Below are 17,600 nucleotides of genomic sequence, written 5' to 3' on the forward strand. Positions count from 1 at the left end.
ATTCCTCAGAGAGGCCAAAAACGTAAGACCACCCAGGAGAGCCCTACTCAAGCTTGGGATCTTAACTTTGTATTGGAAAAGCTCACTACCTCCCTTCGAGCCAGCTGCAAATGCAGAGTTGAAATTCCTTTCTTTGAAAACAGCCTTCCTTCTAGCCATCACTTCAGCAAGAAGGGTGTCTGAATTACAGGCCCTCATGGCAGTGGAGCCTTTCATCATCTTTCATGCGGACAGGGTGTCCCTCAGGACCAATCTCTCCTTCATGCCCAAGGTGGTATCCAGTGTGACCCTTAATCAGTCCATTCATTTGCCAACCTTCTTTTCTAATCCACAGAACAAAGGGGAATGAATACTGCGCTCCTTGGACATGTACAGACAACTTGGATTTTACTTGGACAGGACTAAACCTTTCAGGAAATCTGAACAACTGCTAGATGCTTTTGCTGCAGGGGGAGAGGGGAAGGCCATTTCAATGCAAACCATTTCTAAGTGGATAGGCCATTGCATTCATTTCTGCTATCAGCACCATGAAAAACCTACCCCAAATGGGATACGACCACATTCAACCAGGGCTGCATCTATCTCTACAGCCTTTCTCAGAGATTTCCCTACCAGGGACATCCTAGAAGCTGCTACCTGGAGTTCTGTACATACCTTCACCAAGCATTGCCACTTACCAGTTTTTTTCTAAAGCCAGAGCTGACCTTGCCACTGCAGTCTTGCAGGGCCTTATAGCTGAGCCTAATGCTATCTAATTATCTCCTCCCATCCTTAGCTTTACGAATCTTCCCAAATGTGATGACTGGAACAGTGAAATACGAAGAACATAGTACAGTTGTGTACACTTACCATAAATGTAGATGTTTGAGTGTATTCACTGTTGCAGTCCTGGTTACCCTCCCTCCAGCCCCCTGACTTCTATTGACTATACCTCTATTCTTGTTTACTATGCTTAAAGATTTTTGGTGTATTTGCTTTTTGTTGGAGGTGCAATCTTGTGTATAATTGCTTCCCATTATAGGGCAAGAAAAACTGATGTAATGGCGTCGGCTGCATGCTTTATACCCCTGACTACCTGATGTCATGGAAGATGAAACAGCAACCGACGCAGGACCCAAGACTTTGATAATCAGGCCGACTGAGGGATACTGCAAGCAGATAACCCAAATGTGATGACTGCAACAGTGAATACACTCTAACATCTTCATTTATGGTAACTGTACACAACTGTACTTTCTCTCACTGTCTCCCAGTGTGGAGAGATGTCACTACAAACAAATGTTTTTTTTTCCATAATAGAAAATGGGTATTTCATGACCTGGATCACTACCCCTTCAGGGAGAGGTACTCCTCCATCCCCAAAAGAACAGCTCCCCCCTTTTCCATCAGTTCTGAAGATCCTCTAGGCCCAGGGCTGGGACTGCCTGTGTCCAAACAAACCATCTCCAACTGGATATCGAAAGCTGTAGGCTTTTGCTATACCCACCATGGTAAAACTCTTCCAGGCTCAGTCAAAACTCGCTGTACAAGGGCAGTTTCATCCGGGGGGGGGGGGGCTTTCCTCAAAGGGCTAGACACCAGCTCTAGCTCAAAAGCACCTACTTGGACATCTGTCCACACCTTCACTAAACACTATAAGCTGGATGGGTTTGCCATGGCCGTTCTCCATGGCTTCCTGGAGAGTTTGTCCGCCACTTCCTCCTTCCTTTCTGCATGAGCTTTTGCATTCTCCCTCATGTAAGAATACTGCAACAGATGAATAGAAGGACATAGATTACTTGTGTAAGAACTTACTGTAACAATAAATGTCCTTTTCCCTGTTGCAGTATTCTGTCCCTCCCTCATTCTCCCACTTCTTGGCTTTCATGGATGCATTAATCCTGTTTTCCTTGCACTGTCTCTCTGCCTGGGGGTTCAGTTCTGAGTATGGTATGCTCGTACTCTTCATTTAGGGCCGATGTCTGATAGTGGCCTACATCAGACATACCACTCACCCTAAGGTAATAAAAGACTTTGATATACTGGCCGACGTTGGGTCATCTCCTTGGCAGGCAACTTCCTCATGTTAAGAATACTGCAACAGAGAAGAGAAGGACATCTGTACAAGTAATCTTTATGGTGAGTACTTCTTTTTATGTACTTACTGATACTTCCGTGGTGGTGCAGCGCTAGCGTTGTTGCCTCACAGCAAGATGTTCTCCCTTAGATTCTCGGCTTGGGTTGGGCGTGCCTTCTGTGTGGAGTCTGCATGTCCTCCCCGCGGTCGAGTGGGCATTCTAAAGACATGTGTTGAATGGGCATGCCTTCGTTGAAGGTTGGGCGTCGAGCTGGCAACTCGACAATAAAAACTAACTGCCAGTCATTAGCAGACCGGAGTTCCGCTGTAGCGTCCCCTAACCGGGAAAAGCCGAAAGACAAACAACAACCGGGACAATGGATGTTCATCATTAGATCACTGTCACAGTAGCATAAAGCTGTTTGGGATGTATCCTGCCAAGAATTGGATGTCTGGCCAGTGAAACACAAGACTGCTGGTGTGAAAAGGGATATATGACGGCAGAATTTTCTTGCTCAGTCCAACATCTCTTCTACAGTGCATTTCATTTTTATTGGTTGATGTGGACCTCAGCTTTATGGCAAACAACTGCACCTTTGGGGACCTTCCTTTAATATTTTTTTTGACTAAAAATTGTAGAGAATTTTTTTGTGTTATGTGTAACAAAAGAAGAAAATGTGCCATAGGTAGATAAATCCCATGCAACTCTTCTCACATGGCCTATTTCATTTTTTTTTGGGGGGGGGGCTGGGGTTGTGGTCTTGGTGTCCATGCTTGTGATATTTACCTTTCCTTTACCCCAAAGATTATCTGTAGGCAATGTAACAGCCTTTATCTTTGTAGATGATCAACAATTCAAGACTTTCCATGGCTACCAATTCTTCACTGGACATCCCCCTTAAGGCTAAGAAAAAGAAGAGAATCTCTGGAGAGGATTCAGCTTTCCACTTCAGTTTTACTCGTCTGCGACCAAGAAATTCACTCTGGGTATCAGTTTGATCTTCCTGACTCCTCTGGTAATTGCGCCATGGAAGCCACTGTGGGTTTGGCGTTAAGTACATCCATTCAGACCGGTCTGGCTTCTGCCGAGGAAGCAGAACAGTGCTTTCTTTGTATGGCTGAATAGCATATCTCTGGTGTTTGGTGGTATGAAGATCAGGAAGCATCCAAAACTATAAAGATTGATACTCTGAAAAAGAAATCCTAGAAAACCAAGCACGTTTGTCCTTCTTCCATTCCATTCAGTGTTAAAAGAGTCCCAAGCTGAGTTGTATAATTCTGCAAAAGGATTGTTGCTCTTCCATTTTTCCCCAGGCTCAGAAGTGGAAGACATTTGCATCCCTCACCAGTCTGTTTTGAATCAGAGTCTGGAGAACATATCTTTTCTGATTCTCCTGTAGTGGAAATTTGTTGTATACAGTTTATAATATGGAAAACCACTCAAATACTCATAAGATGTGTTATGACCTTCTTAGCACAGATTCCCCAAATGCCCTTAGGAATTCCGCTGGCTCATGGGGCTTCGGTGGCTGCATTTAATAATTTTTCCTCCCCTGATGCTCAACCTCCTTTCCCTAAGGTGCCTGACAAGCTTTGTAAGATTTTAAAATATACCAAAAAGACGAAAACTGAGGAACAGCACCCAAAGATAGACCAAGTAATTATTCCAATAGACAAAATGTGCCATAGTAAAGGGTCAACTTGTCAGGGCAGCTCGTATTACACTGGATAAGGATTTTCTTGCTGAATGTTCACACTTACGGGATATGTTTGTACATAAAGGTTACCCTGTATTTATGGTAGAGGAAATTGTAGAAGAAGTGATAAGTAAACGACTGAGACATTTTTATAGACCAATTTTGAGTAATGAACACACAATACACTGTGTTACTGACAACACTCATCCCCAGGGGTGTGAAGTGCCTGGAGTGGCATGTTTATTTGAACCAGTGAGAGTTAATTTTGTGACTACTTATAATCTTAACAGTAGAGATTGCTTTAAGATTTTGAGTAAAAACTGGGCTTTATTTAAAAGTGATAAGAATGTTTTTCAAAAATTAGGTGAACACCCAGTTGTTGTTTACAAGAAAGCCAAGAACCTTAAGGTGTACTTTGAACCTCGTCCAATTAAACGTGCAAGAACAACGGGTATGTATAAGTGCCAGGCATGTAACTACTGCCAGTATGTTCTTGAATCCAACAGATTTACAGTTCACGACCAACAGTTCAACTTGATGCTGAGAGTGAACTGCAACTCTTAAATGGTGGTCCATCTAGCCCCAGTGCCAGGCATGCTTGGCCTTCTACATTGGTAAAACAGAGAGAAGGCTTCGTGATCGTATTTATGAGCACATCTACTCCATTAGAAAACATAAACTGGAGAATGCCTTGGCTAAACATATCTCACAGTACCCCCACCATACTTTTAAATTTATGGTAATTGATCAAGTACTCCAGAATCCTCGGGGCGGCCCTGATATGTTAAAGTTGGAAGAGCTTGAATTAAACTGGCAGATCAGGCTAAATGCCTATAACATGCCAGTGTTAAATGAAGGTTGTTCAGTTAGTAGTATTTTAAAACTTAAAAGCCTTATTAGATGATACTTTAAGGCTTAGGACCTTACTTTGCTTTATATTTTAATGACCCTATTTTATTCTAACTTAGAATATTACTTTTTTAGGAATACTTGTCTAGTGTCGACCATTATTAAGGAAGGTTTTTGTTAGTTAGTGAGTGGTGCTTGAAAATATTTTAAATGTATATTCTCCTTTAATTGTTCTTGTCAATTAAATGTGTGGTTAATTGTTTTTTATATTTAAATGCTTGGTAGATCGAATTTTTGAATGTCTGAAGAAGTTTGCAATTCTGTCAAACGAAAAGCGCTTAACCGGAATAAACATTTGGTCTATTGGAATAATTACTTGGTCTATCTTTGGGTGCTGCTCCTCAGTTTTCGTCTTTTTGGTATATTTTAAAGCTTTGTAAGATGCCAGATTCATACAGATGCTATTTTGGGGGTGGGAAAAGAACTCTGAAGAAAGAGCTTTGGAGAATCATGCCTGTAGCTAAAGGAAGCAGACTAGATCTGAAGGGCTGAGAGGATACAGGTGCAATTAGATAGAATGTAGGGATTCAGACTCTGGATATAGCTGAATTTTTAGATTTGAGTCTGCCTTTGAAGGTGGATAACCATACAGTTGAGTTGGACGGAGGGGATACTGTAAGATCAAGTTTTATATTTACTACTATTTGTTCTGATAGTTGTTGCCACCCCCCCTTTTGTTTTTGAATAGCTGATTTGCCCACTTTAATTGATGAACTTCTGGTATATCTGGCAAGTAGTTTTATGTTATTTGTCTGTCTTTCTGAGGAGGAGTGTAAGGGTTTGCCATATTCTACTCCAGTGAGCGACATTATTGCATATGCTTGCAGATTACACACATGCCTTTGAAAACGACAGATTAAAGGTTTCCATAATTACATATAGGTGGAACACCTGAATAGGAAATCCCAGTGGTTAACCTCTGCGGTGGTGCAGTGGTTAGTGTTGTTGCCTCACAGCAAGAGGTTCTCTTGTTTGATTCTTGGCCGGGGTGCCTTCTGTGTGGAGTCTGCATGTCCTCCCTGTGGTCGTGTGGGTTTTGTCTGGGTGCTTTGGTTTCCTCCCAGATTCCAAAGACATACAGTAGGTGGATTGGACAGTCTAAACTGGTTGTAGGTGCAAGCGTGTGTGTGTGTGTCAGAATGAGTGGTACGAATGAACTACTGAGGCAAGGCTAGCCACCTGGTGGTGTAAACCTTTGCTCAAGATGATGGTCACTGCTGAAGTGATACCCTGACCCCATGTTTAAAATGGAAAAAAAGGGGTTGATGGATGGAACTTCTTCAGAGTGGTGTCTCATAGGATACAGTGAGTAACTTTATTTTACAGTACTCTGACATTTTTTTTTCCATTGGTGCACATCAGGGAGCATAGTATTCAACCTGATGCTGCATTATTTTGAAACTCTGTTTTACAGTTGGGTTTTCCTACTGCCATGCACGCTGCTTTTTCTGAAACTTCTTGCTGCTGAAAAAAAAAAAGATTTATCCATTTTAGAGTAGTGTGTATAGCTTTCACCAACAGAGCTGTGTAGCAGTGTTTCTGATATCGGAATTTCTGCATTTCATTTGTATGTAAAGCATTAGCGTGTTAAATTCCCGTATACAATACATTTTGTCTTTTGTTTCTTATTTGCTTGGGATGTTTTTTTTTTCCACCAGGTGCAGTTGCTCATTTTTAGATTTCCTGTTGCCCTGTGGTGCGCATTTGCATGCTTGAGGATTGTGAACTTGTCATCCCTGACCTTGCACTTCCTGTAGCAAAACTAGTTAATATTCCCTTGTTCTCCCTTCCATTGCTTTTTTGAAATATTTTTTGTAGGTGTTGAGTTATAAATAGTGTGTGGTTTGATGTGGGTTGTCGCATGTCAGCCTCACAGCTGCAAATACATATAGAGAGTATTAATGTTTTGTAATGTATTTTTCAGTCACTTCACTTGTAAAATATGTTTGTGCCTCTCACAATCTTCCAATTGTGGTTGACTGGATTTTTTCATTGTTCAATTTTGTACACATATTATTCCCTGTACATTGTGAAGACAAGGGCAGTGGAGAAGTATCCCACTGATCTTCTTTAGAATGTAGGGCAAGAGCTTCCTGTGTTAATGATAATTCCCTTTTCATTACCTGAGAAGGTGGGCATGTATTAACCCCAGTGGTAGGTCAGACTTCAATTCTACAGAGGCAACCATGCTTGTGCCACCAATAGTCTGTTTCCCTACTTTTGTGGTTGATGAACCTGGGAAAAACTCGCTCCTGTCTCCTGGAAGGTGAGTTAATTCAGCTAATTCAATCCACTCCTTTCAGTAGGCTAGCTCTGTGAAACTCTTGACAGTACTTTAAGCTGAGTTGAAAGTGGATGTGTCTCATTTGCCATCGTTTTCACATTACATTCAAGACAGTAGTACACAGTAAAAATGGAATAGTTCAGAATTACTGTATTGTGTATGCACGTTTTAAGTTCAAACATGATGGCCTTGCTTCAGGTTCAGGCATAATGAAGAATAAGGGAAAGCAAACCGGTAAGTGTTACAGAACGTGTGTGTGTGTGTGTGTGTGTGTGTGTGTGTGTGTGTGTGTGTGTGTGTGTGTGTGTGTGTGTGTGTGTGTGTGTGTAAGGCTACAAAACTGAGCAGCATCTGTAGGCACTTGACTGAGTTAATTGCTTAAATCTTTTGTGAGATGTTCTAGTATTTTCCAGAGTTGCCCACTTTCATGTTTTTTTGCCCCCTCCCCCTTACGTTGAATATAGGTGCTGCTGAAGTGTTAGAATGCAGGCCGTCTGTTGAGATGGAAGGTGAATGCTGCTTGGAAAGAGAAAATTCCATCGTGTTGCCTTTAAAAAGAAAAAGATCCAATGAGGAGTGTGATTTTGCATGTACACCTGTACCTCCTGTTTCCTCCGTTTCTGAAGATGAAGCGAGTCTGGAAATTACACGTGAGACGGCAGAAGAAGAATGCAGCAACCTCTCCCAGTCCTATATAACAAAGAACAACTTAACTGAAAGTGAAATGCATTATCTGGATTATAAAAAGGAAAAGACGTCGCTATCTTCAGCAAATGAATGTGTAAATACTAGTAGATCTGCATATGAAGTGCATAAGGTAATCGAAGTTATTGTGATTGATAGCAGCGATGAGGAAGAAACTGAAGACAGTGAAGCAGAAGATGGTAAAAAGGGCAGGCTGAATATCAAAGCAGAAGTAGACTCTGATTTGGATGAGGATGGCTCTGGAAGTTGCAGGGAAATGGAGAGATCCGCTTACTCATCAAGCAATGTCCAGGGATATGGCATGTCAAGTAATATCTTGGAGCTTCAGAATGGTAGAAGAAATGGTGATTGTGTCCGGGATGCTGATGGAACAAGATCACAGCCTGTGTTTACGAGCAGTAGTCAACCTGGTGCTCACTGTTCAGGCTTTGAAAAATCTATAAGCAACCTGAAAACAGAGGCTTATTCTTCCACTAATCCCCCTCATACTGCAGATGAGAACTCAAGTTCATTATTAGACTCAGACTCTCAAAATAATTCTTGTCCTAGAAATCTTTCTCCAGTTTTTGAACCACAGTACTCTTTACAAACATCACATTCAACTGAACTACCTTCATTAGCCCACCAGCCACATGTCATTCAAGCTCCGCAGAACAGCATTCAGAACATCCAGGAACTTATGAACTATAAAATTCATGATAAACTGCAGTTGCCAGTTGAGTTTGATGATGATGATGATGATGATTTTAACATAAGTATGGGGGATTTGGATAAAGTTTACTCTTCTGATGAAGATGGTACTGGCATCCTCCCTGATGGCATAAACAGTTCTGTTGGCAGTGTGTGTAGTAATCAGTTTGTTCAACATTCCAATGCAGAGCATAGTTATGCTACTTGTTCAAATGGAGAAGAACCTGTTGTAAAAACTAAACATGCTGGGAGTAGTTCAAAAAGTGTTGCGAATGACAGTAGTAGCATTGCTCCAGATTTACCTGGAAATAATAGATGCTGGGCAGTCTCTGAACATGATGTTGTTCATCAGATGCAGGAATGTAACTCTGTTCTCAAGGCCATTGAAAATTCCCTCTTGGCAGTTGAAGGGATTGACAAATCTCACATGGATCAGTGGCGGTAAGCATGCAACATTTTTCAGATATTTAATGACAGTTAATTGTAGCAGTTGGATGCACTACTAATGACCTAGTAAAATGATAGGAAATGCATATGAATTTAGCTTTTCTGCAGTTTAGCTTTAAAGGCTTTGTGTTGTGGATTTTATATGCTGGACACATCAGTGCTGTGCCTTCTTACATGGTTATTTGTCAGATTCTCTAAGTTTTAGTGACATACTTTGACTCACTATCCACATCTCTGGTGTGTGTGGATTAATTAGCATGCATACTCACTCTCCCTGATTTACCTGAACCGTCAGTACACAGGTGGTGGTGGGTAAGCACGTTGCAGTGACCCTCTAGTAGTTAATAGACAATTCTGCTGTATTTTTCAGTTTTTCTAGTGCTTTCTTTGAAGTCTTACATTTGAGGTTTAGAGGACTTCAGCTTCACAGTGTATGAATGCATCAGTAGACCACAACTTATAGGTTCAAAAGCAGAATGGGTTGGTATGTTCATTTGTTTGCTACGTTTTTAAGTGTAAATTCAAGAGTTTTAAATGTAAGGTTCCTTTAAACCCATTGTGATACTAGGTTATATGTAAAAACTTGAGTGGATGAAGGTTTAGTCTGAAGTTCATGTCAACGTGGGTGAAAGCACTCAATCATTGACTGACTCACCAGATTATAAAACTACCCATTAATGCACTGAAGGAAATTGCAAAACTGCCCATTAGAGGCTCTAATATCCTTGAACTTGTCCGTACCTACCAAGCACTTGCCTGTACCCCTACCACAAATCGGTTACCTTCTCTGTCAGGCTTAATGGTACCACCCCACCACCAAATTAAACTGATTTTAGGAACTTTTCTAGGGCAGGTGTACTTGATCTTGTTTAACAACTAGAGAAAATTCCCAACGATCCTTTGCCAGGGGCCCATCTGAGAGGACTACCATATTCACCTCCCGTTTTTTACGAAGCAAATGAACAGTTAAGTAAAAAAGTCTATCTGTCTGCCAAAAATGCAATGGTAAATTTAGAATTAAACCTCTCTGGTGGATTCCGTTTGTGTAACAAGAGAAGGAAATGGTGAAACGTACAAAATCCTAATTCCGACTACCACAAGATCATACTGAAATAAGCCAGCAAGGCACGTAAGACCACTACTAGAAATTAGTGGTAGGGACTAGCGGAGTACATATACCAAACAAAACTACAACTTTTCAGTTATTACAGGGAGTTCAACAATGCACTGAACCTACTCGTCACACATTTCAGACTTGTTGGCTGTTGGTGAAGCACCCACCAAGAGGAGAAAATGCTGAGAGAAGAAAGGAGGAGCCACTTTTGAGATTTTAAGTATTTTTCTTCAGATTATTGATTTCTGCATTGCAGCCTACTTTTTGGCATTTTCCAGCTTGCTAAACTTGATATCTGTATTAGGAACTGTATTTAGAACACATCTAGAGCCTGTTTACTGCCTTTCCTGTGTTGCACTTATTTTAAAATCGTTTTTTGATTAAAACATGCATTTTACCTGTCTCTGGCCTAGCACTCAAGTGTGGGGTCATTTATTGCACTGTTCTAACTTGTTGCTACTTGTGTATCTCTGCTATCTTTAAAAAAAAAAAAAAAAAAAAAATCTTGCTTTTTTCCCACTTTCTGAAATTAAAAAAAAAAGTTCAGTTACAGATTTGCTGTTCTGAACTGTTTGTAAGTTTCTTGGAGGCCATTGCTTGCTTGGGCTAAAGGGAAGTCTCTGTGTTCATCAGTGGCAGTGGTAAACACTGAACAGCCTGCCTGACCCTGTGGGAGTGGTTACTGCCTAGAACCTGTAGTTTTATTGGCCATTTTGGGTCAATTCCAAACTCCTTGATCGCCCTCTCTTAAAACCCTCTTTTGTGCGTTTTTGTGCATAGCGCAGCATCGAAGCAGGTTTAAAGTATTCCCGGCTCCACAAAGTGTGCTCTTCACTTTTTCTCTTAGAACTGTTCCAAATCTCAAAGTAAGCACTCAATTTTCCTTCTAAAACCCAGCAGTAGCTAGGATAAGTGTCTTATAAGTAAGCACTAATAAACTAAAGCAGTACACCCTCTTATACTCCCTTTAAGTACTTGGCTCCCTATTAGTCCTTTTTGATCAAATCAAAAAGTAATTCCTTATACTATTCTGGCATGTCCAAAAGTCAGTTTCAGGTTTACTCTCCAGTCCAGCTGGTGAATATGGGAATCTTGAGGCAATGTTACAACTGCCTTATGTATACAAACCACCCTCTCCTCTTTCCAACAAGCTCAAATATATGTGAGAGATGCAACTATATAGCCAAACTGGAGGCTGAGCTCTCTCAACATAGTACTGGCACGGTCAGTTTGGAGGAGAAGGTAATCACACACACCACAAATCCAGTCTCACATAGACCTATCGCAACAGCAAACCAAACACACAAAAACATACTCTGAGGCTCTAAATAAAAATCTGCCCAAGCAACAGAGACCTCCAAAGCAGACATCCAAGCAACCGCTACCCCACAACAATACCCACATATCACATAGTTCACAAAGTCAGTGTGCCACACAGTCACAGCCCTTAAGGCTAGACAACACACATAATACACTTGTAATAGGTGACTCTATTGTCAGACACACTGACGTCCCTCTCACCAGGCTAAACAAGGAGAAGGTCACTGTAAGCTGCCTGTCTGGTGCCAGGATCCGCCACATAACACAAGCACTCGGGTCCCTCCAAAGCAAGTACAAATATGACTCTGTCATTGTCCATGCTGGTGTGAATGACCTGAGACATACCTCCCTGGATTACATGAAAAGAGACATAGAAGAGTTCTCTGATCATGTGGCCCAGGCCGGTATGACCCTGACCTTGAGTAGCATCTTACCCTCACGAAGAATGATACCACAGTATAAAGACAAAATGATCAATTTCAACAATTGGCTAAAGTATTGGTGTCACTCAAAGGGGATCCAGTATCTGTCAGCCTGGGATGACATGCTTGACAAGCCACGTTGCTTCGCTAGGGACGGCTTACACCTGCCACCCCTAGGTTTTCGAATACTGGCCAAGGCTCTTGCCACCCACATAGTGTCTTTTTTAGGCAAGGCTCAAAAGACAAACCCACTTCCTTAGACAACACAAGGAAAAAGAAACTAAGGGTAATGCTGCTCAACGCCAGAAGTCTAAACCTTAAGATGCACGCACTCGAGGCTCCCCTCGGTATGGAGAATATAGATATCTGTGCAGTAACAGAAACCTGGTTCAAGGCTCCCGAGAGCACCCCAGCACTACCAGGCTATACCTCATACCATGCTTTTTGGCTCCAAAACTCTGACCGAACCACAAGAGGAGGGGGAGTATCCATATTCATCAAAGATGCCCATACCTCCAGGCTAGTGGCACTGCACAAAGCATCTGAGACCATCCATGTGCAACTAACAGTGGGCAAAACTGCCTTCCAGTTTGTAGCCTGCTACAGACCACCCTCCCAAACTCAGGAACCCCACTCCACTTTCCTGAAGACACTGGAGAACATGAAGGTCTCTCCAAACGCCATTATATTGGGTGACTTTAACTACCCAAACATAGACTGGGAGCACTACTCAAGCCCCAACACCCTAGCCCAACGGTTCCTAGAATTTATAAACTCAAATGCTATGGAACAACTGGTCACCACTCCCACAAGAGGGGAAAACATATTGGACCTGATCATCACCAACATGGGGACTCTATGTTCCATACCAGAGGTATACCCCTCATTGGTAAGATCTGACCATAAATTAATCACTATGGACATCCATATCCCATCCCCCACCCCCAGCAAAGGAAACCATGGTCAAAAACATCTCAAAAGCAAACTTCCCACTTCACAAAACCGAGGTGGAATCCTTCAAAGCCCCAGGGCCAGTGGAAAATATGGCCCAAACCGCAGAATCCTTTACAAACGCATTCTATGGATACCTACAGGAATGCATGGATCGTGCTATCCCAAATAAAACCAAGACACACTCCTCCAAAGGCAGGAGACCTGTCTGGTGGACCCCAGCCATAAATAAGCTGTACAACAGAAGGAGGAAGCTACTACATGATAGACCAAAATCCCTGAAAGGTAAGGCAACTCTGATCAGTACTAGCAAGAAACTACGATCCCTCATAAAAATCATTTAAGGCTAGCTTTGAAAGAAAAATTGCACAAGACACTAAAGATAATCACAAGGCTTTCTTTAGTTATGTCAGAAACCTGGGTCGAAACTCCCAGATATGCTCTGAGTTAGTGCAAAATGACAAAAAATATACTGAACCCACAGACATTGCCAACATCCTGGTAGACCGGTTCAGTGCAAACCCCCCCCCCCCCCCCCCCCCAAAATGAGCAAATGACTATCCCAACAGAGTGTAGCCTCCCTGACATCACAGATGCACAGGTGAGAGCTGCCCTCTCCAAAGCAAAAAAAACACAGCATCAATGGGACCAGACGGTGTCCCGGCCTGCGTTTTACGTGAGCTCCAAGAAGAACTGAACCCTCACTTAAAATCACTGTTCAGTCTCAGCCTTACAACAGGATATGTACCCAAAGAATGGCATACAACAACAGTGGTCCCACTCCATAAAGGTGGTGCCACAACGGACCCTGGAAACTATCGCCCTATAAGCCTAACTAGCCTGGTCTGCAAAGCTATGGAGCGTATCATCATGGAACTCATAAAAAAAAAAAGACATTGGGAACCTCCAAACACTGGATCCTACCCATTTCGGGTTTAAGGGCAGATCTTGCCTCTTGAACCTAGTCAATTTCTTTGAAACAGTCACCAAGGCCATAGACGAAGGGAAGGTGGTCTACACAGCCTACCTTGACCTTGCAAAAGCCTTCGACACAATACCCCACTCGGGCATTATAAATAAGCTCACCAGCTTAAATATCAACCCCTATGTCATAAGATGAGTTGCAAACTGGCTTAGGGATAGAACCCACATGGTCAGAATTGCAGGTGACATGTCAGACTCTAAACCAGTTACAAGTGGCGTCCCACAAGGCTCAGCCCTGGGACCTCTCTTGTTTGATAAATATTTCTCTGAGGTACAGGCTAACACAGGAGGACTATGGCTGACCAAGTTTGCAGATGACTGCAAACTGGGGGCCATAATCGACTCGCTGGCTGACACAAGCATCCTCCAAAAAGGTCTCACAGAGACGGATAACTGGTGCCAGCGCCATGGCCTAAAACTAAATGCCAAAAAGTGCACAGTCATCCCCTTTGGGAAAAACAAAGTGCCCACAAATTACCACATATGTGGTAATCCATTTAGTATGGAAGAAGTAATTAGGGATTTGGGGAACCAAGTAGATTGCAATCTCTCCTTTGACAATCACATTGCCAAAGTGGTTAGAAAGACCTTCTATATAGCCCACCTTATCACGAAGGGGTTCACATCTAGATCGAGAGGTCATTGAGCCCCTCTACTCATCACTCATCAGGCCCATAATTGAATACAATGCCCCATTTGGGATATACCTTACCCGACACCTGCTACAACTAGAAAGACCCCATAAGTACCTCACCAAGAGGATCAAGGGACTCAAGCAGATGCCCTACGCAGTTAGGCTAAAGAAACTCCAGCTCTACTCTGTTGCTTACCGCCTACTCAGAGGTGATATGTGCCTGACGTATAAAGCCATGTCCAACCCAGAATTAATGGACATGCTTCACCTCAAGAAATCCAAGTCCATCAGAACTACACGCTCCAGTGACAGAAATAAATAGAACATGCTGGAGGGACAGATTCATATCCCAGAGGCTCCCCTCACTCTGGAACAAAATCCCAATCCATGTCAGGCTCCCCTCACTCTGGAACAAAATCCCAATCCATGTCAGACAGAGCCCCTCAATGACCCTCTTCAAGAAGAATCTTGACGTTTGGATGGAAGATCGTAAATTTACCTCTGGGATCTCTTCTGTGTCACTGCTAGACAGAGGCACGGTAAACTAACCTTAAATGGGCTATCTTCTGTGACCTACTATACAGAGGCACAGTCAACTAATCTAAGAAGGGTGGCGAAAGCCAAACACACTCTGGCTAGGCTTGTAAATGCCCTAGGGCAGATAGCCTAATTATCAACCTATGAACCTATTCCAATCCCAAGGATAATAACTAATGTATTAGCTTGTAAATTTTGAGCTAACTTTACCCCCACCTTACCCACACTATTGCATCCCGGTATGCTTGAGAATGTAGTTGCCCCTGTAATCAACAAGTGTTTGAATCCCTGTCAAAGGCTAAAAACATTTCTTTGAGACCAGATAACATACCAGGCTGCATTCACACATTCTCGTTAGTGTCAAGTATGTACTGTCTGAGCTTCTATTTAAACTGTTCAACCCACTCTGTCCACAGTGTTTATCCTTGATGTCTGGAGCGCAGCCACTATGTTGCATCTACACAAGGGTGGCTTCACTACAGACCCAAGTAATTATAGGCCCCTCAGCCTCACCAGCCATATGTAAGGCCATGGAATGTACCATAGCAGAACCCATTTATACAAACGTGCAACCTAATTGATTCAGACCCATTTAGTACAGTTTTAAGAAGAGCAGGTCTTGTCCCCTGAACCTAGCAAAATTCCTTGAAAATGTTAGAGGCTGTGAGAAGTCATTAGTTTTTATCTTGACATGTTCACGCTTTTGACATTATCCTCTGCATTGGTATTACTGAAAAATTAGACATCATCCCGCTCTTTTTCTTGCATTGGGTCGGGGTATTGTGTTTACTGTTGCCATCTCTCTCAATGCAGTGCCACACTCCTACTTTCTTCAACACTCATGCCTGACTATTGCAGATCTTTCACACAATCCATCCACCTCCTGGCTGGACGTCCTCTTTTCCTCTTATCTTCTTTTCCTCTTATCTTCTTCCTGTCTGTCCCAAATTTTCTTCAACAGATTGTCTTCTTTTCTGCACATGTCCGAACCGCCATAATTTGTTTTCTTTGATGTTTTCTGCAGTTGGAGCTACCTTCTCTGCCAATATTATGTCCTCATTTCTTCTTCTGTCCCCTGGTGTACATCCTATCGCCCTTCACAGGCACTTCATTTTCATCACCTCTAGCATCTTCATCTGCTCTGCCTTTAATGCCCAGATTTCTGTACCATACAGTAATACTGGTCACACCACTGTCTTGTGCACCTTACTTTTCAGCTTCTTTGGCATTCGTGTTTTAAAGGCTACACCTGAGACCTTATGCCATTTGGCTGCAGCCCCTCTAATTCTAGCTTTGAACTCTTCATTCAGACATCCCATCTCCTCAGCAACCCCTCCCAGATATCTGAAGCTATTTAACTGTTCAGCTATCTTTCCTTCTATCTCAATTCTCAACTTCTTCTGATTTATCCAATTTGCGGCCATTACCACTGTCTTATTTGTGCTTAGTTTCACACAGTGTGTCTTCAGTTTTGCATTCCATTCCCCTACGCTTTGCTGAAGGTCTTGCTGAGAATCTGCCTGTAATGCCACATCATCTGCATACAGCAACTTTATCTGTTCCCTCCAACCTTTTTACTAACGTAGTTCATGAACAGAAGTGGGCTCAGAGCTGAACACTGGTACATACCCACACGCACTGGGAAGCCCCACTGTGAGACTGTATGTAGCCTGCACTAATTCTAACAGTGCTTCAGAGACTTTGAACCACTACAGTACTGCCCAGATCAGCTTTCTTGGGACCTTGTATGCTTTCTACAAGTCTAGGAATGCCCAGTTGGACTGTTTCCTCATCTCTGGCTTCTTCACCACTATTTGTCTCACTGCAAACATTGGGTCAGTTGTGCTGCATCCTGACCTGAATCTGAACTGCTCATCTCCCATCTTACATTATACTTTTCTGCACATTTGTTTGCCACACTCTCAGAACTTCCATGCAGTGCGATAGGAATTTGATACCTCTGTACTGGCCACAGTTCTGAATGCACCCTTTGTTCTTGTACACTGGCATGAGTATGCATATTTTCCAGTCGTCTGGGATATGCCTTTCTCTCCACACTGCTATGAGAACCCTCAGGAGACACCTGTCTCACCCAGCATTTTTATGAGCTCTCAGCTCCATTAGGCACCCTATTCAACCAAAGCCGGAGCACTGGCTTCTTCCCAGCTGAATGGAGAGCAGACCCTGTCATCCTTCTACACAAAGGTGGCGAGCATCCACTGAACCAGGCAGTTATAGGCCCAACAGCATAACTAGCCTGATCTGCAAGGCCATGGAATGAATTATCGTGGACCTTATGAAGGACATTGGTAGCCTCCAAATGCTTGACCCCCAAACAGTTTGGTTTTGTCAGAGAGATCATGCCTGTTAAACTTGGTCAACTTATTCGAAACAGTCACCAAAGCCATGGATGAGGGGAAGACTGTGTACACACCGCCTACCTGTCTGTCTTGCTTGAAACTGTGTTATGCAACAACTTTTTCCACTTTAATAACAAAATCTACCAACAAGTTAAAGGAGTGGCCATGGGGTCTAAGATGGCCCCTTCTTATGCCAACTTGGTCCTATCCATGTGGGAAATTGACACTCTCACTAATTTGCCTGGATTCGAACACACTTTGTTATATTCACGTTATATTGATGATATTTTTTTTGTGTGGACAGGCACACGTCATGCCTTGGACAATTTCTTGGAGGTCTTGCAAGGTAGCATCGCATTCCTTGGTTTTGTACAATCTGGGATAGGGGAGTCTGTGTCTTTTTTGGACACTCGCATCTCTATAGATACTACACACAATTGTGTTTCTTCTACCATTTACAGAAAGGGCACCAAGGTTTTTGCCCCGTCAG

At 42.6% G+C, this 17,600-nt stretch overlaps 1 protein-coding gene across 2 annotated transcripts in view; it reads left to right on the forward strand.

Annotated features, from left to right (window-relative positions):
* The window catches only part of LOC122798813, a 2,048,867-nt gene that overhangs the window by 192,517 nt on the left and 1,838,750 nt on the right, over positions 1–17,600 (forward strand). For both annotated transcript variants that reach the window (XM_044067935.1, XM_044067936.1), the window contains exon 2: positions 7,411–8,782. In XM_044067935.1, coding sequence (XP_043923870.1) covers positions 7,411–8,782 — 1,372 coding nt within the window. The remainder of the gene's footprint in view (positions 1–7,410; positions 8,783–17,600) is intronic.

The sequence above is a fragment of the Protopterus annectens genome, chromosome 3.part1 (genome assembly GCF_019279795.1).
Source record: "Protopterus annectens isolate FY-2018-M chromosome 3.part1, PAN1.0, whole genome shotgun sequence".
In the NCBI taxonomy this organism is placed as follows: Eukaryota; Metazoa; Chordata; order Ceratodontiformes; family Protopteridae; genus Protopterus; species Protopterus annectens.